This window comes from Salvelinus fontinalis, chromosome 7, assembly GCF_029448725.1.
Source record: "Salvelinus fontinalis isolate EN_2023a chromosome 7, ASM2944872v1, whole genome shotgun sequence".
Taxonomy (NCBI): Eukaryota; Metazoa; Chordata; class Actinopteri; order Salmoniformes; family Salmonidae; genus Salvelinus; species Salvelinus fontinalis.
This window is the reverse complement of record NC_074671.1, coordinates 54,044,636-54,052,944: the sequence shown is the minus strand read 5'-3', so window position 1 is coordinate 54,052,944 and position 8,309 is coordinate 54,044,636. Positions and strand designations below refer to the sequence as shown.

The 8,309-nt window shown below is 44.1% G+C and overlaps 1 protein-coding gene across 1 annotated transcript in view; it reads right to left on the bottom strand.

Annotated features, from left to right (window-relative positions):
* The window catches only part of LOC129859700 (unconventional myosin-X-like), a gene marked incomplete in the record, with an annotated part of 36,849 nt that extends 29,842 nt beyond the window's left edge, over nucleotides 1–7,007 (bottom strand). Inside the window, 1 exon segment of the mRNA XM_055929784.1 lies at nucleotides 6,655–7,007. Within this exon segment, the coding sequence (XP_055785759.1) occupies nucleotides 6,655–6,671 (17 nt within the window).
* Between the last annotated feature and the right edge of the window lie 1,302 nt (nucleotides 7,008–8,309).

Genomic DNA, 8,309 nt, shown 5'->3' with positions numbered 1-8,309 from the left:
GGAAGGAAGGAAGGGGGATGATAGAGTGAGAGAGAGAGAGAGTGGAATTGTATGAGGGAGGGACAGCTGGGAGAGATGGAGGGATCATGAAGGAATGAAAATAAATGAAATGATGATGAAAAGGACCCCCAGAGGGTTGGTCTCTGCCCGGCTAAATAAGTCCTGTGTGTGTGTGTGTGTGTGTGTGTGTGTGTGTGTGTGTGTGTGTGTGTGTGTGTGTGTGTGTGTGTGTGTGTGTGTGTGTGTGTGTGTGTGTGTGTGTGTGTGTGTGTGTGTGTGTGTGTGTGTGTGTGTGTGTGTGTGTGTGTGTGTATGAGAGTCCTCTGTCTAATTCATCATGATGTAAAGAGTGGGGGTCTGGCAGCCATAACTCATTCAGAACAGACCTTTTAATAAGAGTGAATATATTAGTTCATATAAACTACTGTAGTGTACACACACACGCTGCAGGCGTGGACACATGCACATATGTGTGTGTGTGTGTGCGTGCGTGCGTGCGTGCGTGTGTGTGAGTCCTCTGTCTAATTCATCATGATGTAAAGAGTGGGGGTCTGGCAGCCATAACTCATTCAGAACAGACCTTTTAATAAGAGTGAATATATTAGTTCATATAAACTACTGTAGTGTACACACACACACACGCTGCAGGCATGGACACATGCACATACACACACACACACAATATGTGCCACTCTCATGCTTACATTGAATCAACATGGCACAGTATAGAGTTTACCCCAGCCACTGGGTCTGGCAGAGAGAGAGAGAGAGAGAGAGAGAGAGAGAGAGAGAGAGAGAGAGAGAGAGAGAGAGAGAGAGAGAGAGAGAGAGAGAGAGAGAGAGAGACAGAGAGAGAGACAGAGAGAGAGACAGAGAGAGAGTTGCATCCCTGTCTCACCCCACAGCGCTGTGGAAAGAAATGTGTGTTTTTTGCCAATTTTAACCAAACAACAAGTGTGCGGTTAAAATTGGCAAAAACACACACATTTCTTTCCACAGCGCTGTGGGGTGAGACAGGGATGCAGCTTAAGCCCCACGCTCTTCAACATATATATCAACGAATTGGCGAGGGCACAAGAACAGTCTGCAGCACCCGGCCTCACCCTACTAGAATCTGAAGTCAAATGTCTACTGATTACTGATGATCTGGTGCTTCTGTCCCCAACCAAGGAGGGCCTACAGCAGCACCTAGATCTTCTGCACAGATTCTGTCAGACCTGGACCCTGACAGTAAATCTCAGTAAGACAAAAATAATGGTGTTCCAAAAGAGGTCCAGTTGCCAGGACCACAAATACAAATTCCATCTAGACACCGTTGACCTAGAGCACACAAAAACTATACATACCTCGGCATAAACATCAGCGCCACAGGTAACTTCCACAAAGCTGTGAACAAGCTGAGAGACAAGGCAAGAATGGCCTTCTATGCCATCAAAAGGAACATAAAATTCGACATACCAATTAGGATCTGGCTAAAAAATACTTGAATCAGTTATAGAAACCATTGCCCATTTTGGTTGTGAGGTCTGGGGTCTGCTCACCAACCAATAATTCACAAAATGGGACAAACACCAAATTGAGACTCTGCATGCAGAATTCTGCAAAACTATCCTCAGTGTACAATGTAAAACAACAAATAATGCATGTAGAGCAGAATTAGGTCGATACTCGCTAATTATCAAAATCCAGAAAAGAGCCGTGAAATTCTACAACCACCTAAAAGGAAGCGATTCCCAAACCTTCCATAACAAAGCCATCACCTACAGAGAGATGAACCTAGAGAAGAGGCCCCTAAGCAATCTGTCCTGGGGCTCTGTTCACAAACACAAACAGACCCAACAGAGCCCCAGGACATCAACACAACCAAATCATGAGAAAACTAAAAGATAATTACTTGACAGATTGCAAAGAATTAACAAAAAACAGTGCAAACTATGATGCTATTTGGCCCTAAACAGAGAGTACACAGTGGCAGAATGCCTGACCACTGTAACTGACCAAAACTTAAGGAAGGCTTTGACTATGTACAGACTCAGTGAGCATAGCCTTGCTCTCAAGAGAAGACACTGCCCACAAAATGAGGTGGAAACCGAGCTGCACTTCTTAACATCCTGCCTAATGTATGACCATATTAAAGACACATATTTCCCTCAGATTACACAGATCCACAAAGAATTTGAAAACAAACCCAATTTTGATCAACTCCCATATCTATTGGGTGAAATACCAGTGTGCAATCACAGCAGCAAGATTTGTGACTTTTTGCCACAAGAAAAGGGCAACCAGTGAAGAACAAACATCATTGTAAATACAACCCATATTTATGTTTATTTTTTTCTCCCTTTTGTACTTTAACTATTTGCACATAATATGACATTTGAAATGTCTTTATTCTTTTGGAACTTCTGTGAGTGTAATGTTTACTGTAAATGTGTACTGTATATTTCAGTTTTGTTCATTATCTACTTAACATATGTTTCCCATGCCATTAAAGCCCTTAAATTGAAATTGAATTGAGAAAGAGAGAGCGAGAGAGAAAGGGGGGGGGGGGGGGGGGGTAGAGAGAGAGGTAAAGGAGATGGGGAGCAAGAGAGAGAAAGAAGACTGGAATGAATGTCCAACACGTCACACAGTGTCATCTTTACAACGTGTATTTATGTGATGGGGGACACTAGGACCGTGGTGGACCCCTATCGGCCAGGCCTCCCCTTCCACTGTTGCCGAGGGATATGGAGGTGTGATGTGTTGAGTCACAGTGTAGAGAATTTACTACATCTGTAACAACACCCATGGAGACAGACAGACACATGTGCGCGCGCACGCGCACACACACACACACACACACTACCGGTCAAAAGTTTTAGAACCTCAATTTTTTCAGTTTTTATTGAAATTCACACAGTTTAATCTCTTAATGTACTCTGAAACTAAAGCATAGAACAGATAACAATTGGAGACGAAAAATAAATCATTAAACAGTTTTGTTTAACAAAATTGTATCTACATTTTTGACTCATAAAAGTAGCCACCTTTTGCAGACATAATAGCCGAACACACTTGTGGCATTCTTTCTACAATGGAAATCAAAAATTGTTCGGAAAGTTCTTCCCAACACTGTTGCAGAAGTTCCCACAAATGTGTTGCACTTGAAGATTGCTTTGCTTTCACCCTTCTGCCCAATTCATCCCAAACCAGCTCGATGGGGTTTAAGTCAGGAGACTGTGCTGGCCATTCCATGATTTGAAGCATACCTTCTTGTTCTTTTCTTCTAAGGTAGTTCTGACATATCCTGGAGGCATGTTCTGGGTTATTATCTTGCTGTAGGATGAACCCCATAACCTGGAGGTATGTTCTGGGTTATTATCTTGCTGTAGGATGAACCCCATAGCCTGGAGGCATGTTCTGGGTTATTATCTTGCTGTAGGATGAACCCCATAGCCTGGAGGCATGTTCTGGGTTATTATCTTGCTGTAGGATGAACCCCATAGCCTGGAGGCATGTTCTGGGTTATTATCTTGCTGTAGGATGAACCCCATAGCCTGGAGGCATGTTCGGGGTGGGGTCATTATCTTTAGGTAGGATGAACCCCATAGCCTGGAGGCATGTTCTGGGTTATTATCTTGCTGTAGGATGAACCCCATAGCCTGGAGGCATGTTCTGGATAATTATCTTGAGGTAGGATGAACCCTTGACCAACTAGGCGCACACCAGATGGAATTGCATGGCACTGCAAAATGTTGTGGTAGCCATTATGGGTCAGGGTGCCACACACTCTGCGCAAGTCGCCAACTCTGGTTCCAGCAAAAGAGCCCCAGACCATCACGCTTCCTCCTCCATGTTTGACAGTTGGTGTCACACACTGAGGAACCATCCTTCCGCCTCCTCGACGGCGTACAAAAACCCTGCGTGATGAACCGAAGATTTCATCAGTCCATAAGACCTTCTTCCAGTCTTCAGTAGTCCACTGGCGGTGCTTCGTGGCCCAGGCAAGCCTCTTTTTCTTATTTTGCCATCTTAGCAATGGCTTTCGTACTGCCACTCGACCTGTCAAACCTGCAGCTCCAAGTCTTCTCTTCACAGTTGAAACTGAGACTTGCTGACTTCGACCAGTGTTAAGCTGTGCTTGAAGCTGTTGTCCTGTGAGCCGCCTATCACGCAAGCCGTTGACTCTCAGAAACTTGTCTTCTGATTCTGTTGTGGCTTTGGGTCTGCCAGACCTCTTCCTGTCAGAGTTTCAAGTGCCTTTTGATGGTGTAGTAAACTGTACTCACTGACACCTTGGCTTTCTTTTGAATTTCTCTAAAGGAAAGACCTACACTTTTAAGGGCTATAATGGTCTGTCGGTCTTCCTTTATTAATTGCCTTTGTTCTATCCATTATGATAGCAATATACTACTTCCTGCAGTACAATACAGTGCAAATAATGCTTAAGAGGGTGTAGTAACAGTCTGTCCCAACACTGCTTTTATACAGTCAGAGGGTTGGTAAGTAATCAACAAAAGTTGGGACACCTGTAGGAATTGTTAGCGTCAACTTTCAAGGCTTAATTTACGACAATTGCTGCAGAACAGCTGTAAGTTGTTAACCCTTTACTTGTTCCCTGAAAAAAAGCCTCTTTTTTTTGTAACTCTGAAATGTACCTTATTTTTAAATTTTTGGTAACCAAAACTTTTTAATTTTTTTTTTACCTCTGGCAGTTTACCACTTACCTTTGTACCATTTCAGGTTATTCACTGGGCATTCAATAAAATGTCAATACAAACTGGAAAAATGGGGGTGTTCTAAACTTTTGACTGGTAGTGTACACGCACACTGAGTGAATGACGTCACAGTAATAAGGGGCGGTTGTTAAAGCTATATCAGATCGAGATAAAGAAGGATGGCGGTAAGTAGCTTACAATTAGAGGATAACACATTAATGCACAGAAGAGACAATCCGTGTGTGTGTGATGTGTTTGCTTGTGTGTGCTAGAAATGAAAACCACAACACCATGATGGAATGACTTAGAAAGAGGGAGGAGATGGAGGTGAGGAGAAAAGAGGAGGGGAGAAAGAAGATGAGGAGGAGGAGGAAGAGGAAGGACTGAGGAGGAGGTGGGAAGGTTGGCACCATCCATCCCCAGGCCTGAATGGGGTGAATTGGGGAAGAATGCGGCCCTGTTTTTATGTGTAAGAAACAAAGAACACACCAACCATGTCTAAACCTATTAGGCTTATATTGTCACAACAACCTGTCAATATATTAGCATATAATAGATTATCCTGCAGAAAACACATGTAGTTTATAGAATAAGGTTTTCTAGTGGGCCAAACTACGTGGGCTAGCAAACTGGTGACCGGAGTAGAGATCTGTTAGCGCCCCCGGCAAAGAGACGGAGCGAAAAGTCGTAAATTAGCTTATTGATCTGGGAGAATCGGTAACAACGCAATTTAAACACCAAGACATGAGAGGGCTTCTCTCTCTGCAGTGACAGAATCCAGTGCTACGTAAAAGAGGGACGGGATGTTTCATCAATCATTTAATAGCAGATGTCAGGATGGACAGAGAGAGAGAGAGAGATTTCCACATTGTTAGAAACACAGTACGTGGCTTATAATATAACATTTGAAACGCCTTTATCCATTTGAAACCTTTATGAGTGCAATGTTTACTGTAAATTGTTTTTTATTTTTTATTATTGATGTTGTGTTTTGTTTCTTCTCACTTTTGTTTATTTCACTTGCTTTGACAAGGTAAACTTATGTTTCCCATGCCAATAAAACCCCTTTGAATTGAATTGACTTGAGAGAGAGATTGGGACATGGAGTTAATAATCCGTAATGACAACCATAGCAACTCGCTGTCTCACCTCCAGTCAATTCGTATCCTTCCATTTCGCCTTCATCGTACAGAAGCACCCACCCTCTCTTCTTCCTCCTCTCTCCACCCCCTCCTCAAATCCCGCAATAGCCACACCTCCCATCCTCCTTCTCCGAGACACAGCCCCACACAGCCACCCCAGAGAGGGTAGAAAGAATCCCCCCCACTGATCATACTCGTATAGACACTAATACCCCAGTAGGTTAGTAGCTTGACTAGTAACAATACCACGCTTTTCTCCCTTAACAGATTGGTCTTAATCCGAAATGCAGCATTATGGAAAGACTAGCCTATTTTCTGGTCAGCCTGCATTTAGCCAATTAGGCTACTCCTCTCCTCCTCTGAGAGAATGGACAGATAAGGATGGCAGTGCAGGCTACATGATGAGTGGCGTGGTGCCATTTTAGCACATCCTGACAGTAGACTTTAGTCTAATATGATAGGTAGGCTAGTATTCACTTGTGTTGATGACATTGGCCTACATTGAGAGAGAGCGAGCGAGAAAGCAAATGTTTTCGATATTGTGACACATAACCTACACCTACTATATTTTCTCCCGTAGCCTACCCGAATAGTTTTATTATGCTTGTGTTTGCCGAGGGTCGGCCATAAATGGATTCTTGTTGAACCACCATCATAGCCTACACCAAATAAAATGTCCAAACGATATTCACACAACGGGTCTTATGACAGGCTACCATGTCATTTCATATTTATATCATTAGGCCAACCAGTACCGGGGAAATATAATGTTAAACGGGGGAAAAGCGATTCTCTCATCCCAGCTTACCTCTGCGAAAAACGCCTCCATTCTTCTCTATGTTGCTGCCCGGCGCGCGTGAAGTCAGTCGGTGGGCAGACGCTTGCCCCAGTGTTAATGGGGAGCTAAATTACAGTGGGCATCGGGCGAGCTCGGGGTGGGTGGTGGTGGTGGAAGAGGCTCCTTGGTCCTGTTCGGTGGTGATTTCCATTCATTTGTAAGCGTCCCGATTTAAATCCGAACGGCTACAATCCTTGATGTGTGTTCCCACCCAACGCGGAGAGAGAGAGAGAGAGAGGGGGAGAGGACACACACACCTCTTCTCCGTGTGTGCCGCTATAAAAAAAAAAGTAAGATAAATCCCAAACAGGGAAGCCAACGGTTCCCTCTTCAGTCCTGGCCGTGAACTGACGGACTCCACCGAGACGCAACCGAGTGTGTGTTTGTGTGAAAACGAATAATGGTAAGGATAATGATCATGAGAGACAGAGTGAGGTAGCAACGTTATCATCATTTGCACATATTTATCCAAACTGTTTGACGCCACCACAACAGAGGACATGTTATCCTAGTCTCAGGAATTCTCTGTTTGTTTCTGAAGAGGAGGAAAATAACAGGATGTACACACACACACACACACACAGTTAATCATTGGGCCAGTAACCGAAAAGTTGCTGGATCGAATCCCCGAGATGACACGGTGAAATCTGTCGTTCTACCGCCTGAGCAAGGCAGTTAACCCACTGTTCCCTGGGCATCGAAGACGTGGATGTTGGTTATGGCAGCCCCCCCCCCCCCCCCTCCTCCTCTCTGATTCAGAGGGGTTGGGTTAAATGTGGAAGACACATTTCAGTTGTACAACTGACTAGGTATCCCCCTTTCCCTTTCATTATGTGAACTTTCCCAAAAAGCCACCATTTGTGGACTACCTGGGTCAGAAACCGCCCTCAGGGCCAGAAGGGATACTACACCCTCTCCCTTCCATCTCTCTCTATCTCTCTCTCTCAGTCTCTCTGCGTGTGTATGCCCTTTAGGCATGTCACATGTTGTCTGTGGGAAATCCCATCACTCACAATGTCAGAGCCAATCAGTTTTAAGGGAAATGGCTGTAAATATATTTTTATCAACCTCTCTCTTTCTCTCTCTACTACGTTCTTTATCTTTTCTGTCTAGATACACATTTATAACCGTCTGAAATAAGAGACAAAAAGAGAGAGGACACCGACATGCTATTCATCTGAGAGAGTGACCACAGAGACAGAGAGAGAGAGCGAGCGAGAGACAGAGAGAGATAGAGGGAAAACTATCCAACTCTGGTTCTGGAAAGTTACCCGGAGTGCAGGGTTTCATTCCAGCCCTGCAGTAACACACTTGGTTCAGCTAATTATGGCCCAGACAGAGAGAAGACCTTGATTAGTTTAATATTTGAATCAGTTGTGTTTGTGATGCGCAAGAACAAAAGCTTATTTATTGTGAGTCGCCCTGGATAAGAGCATCTGCAAAATGACTCAAATGTCTGTGACTGGTGCGAATTAGCCAGTGGAGAGAGAAGCTTGTATCAGATCAGTTATAAGAAACAGCATCTTCAGATTGGAACCTTACATGGTCACACATTTTCAAGAAGTGGAAACTTTCCGTTGACAGTTGAGAAGAAGCAAGAGGCAGGCCTATGATGCAGCCAGGGTTCAT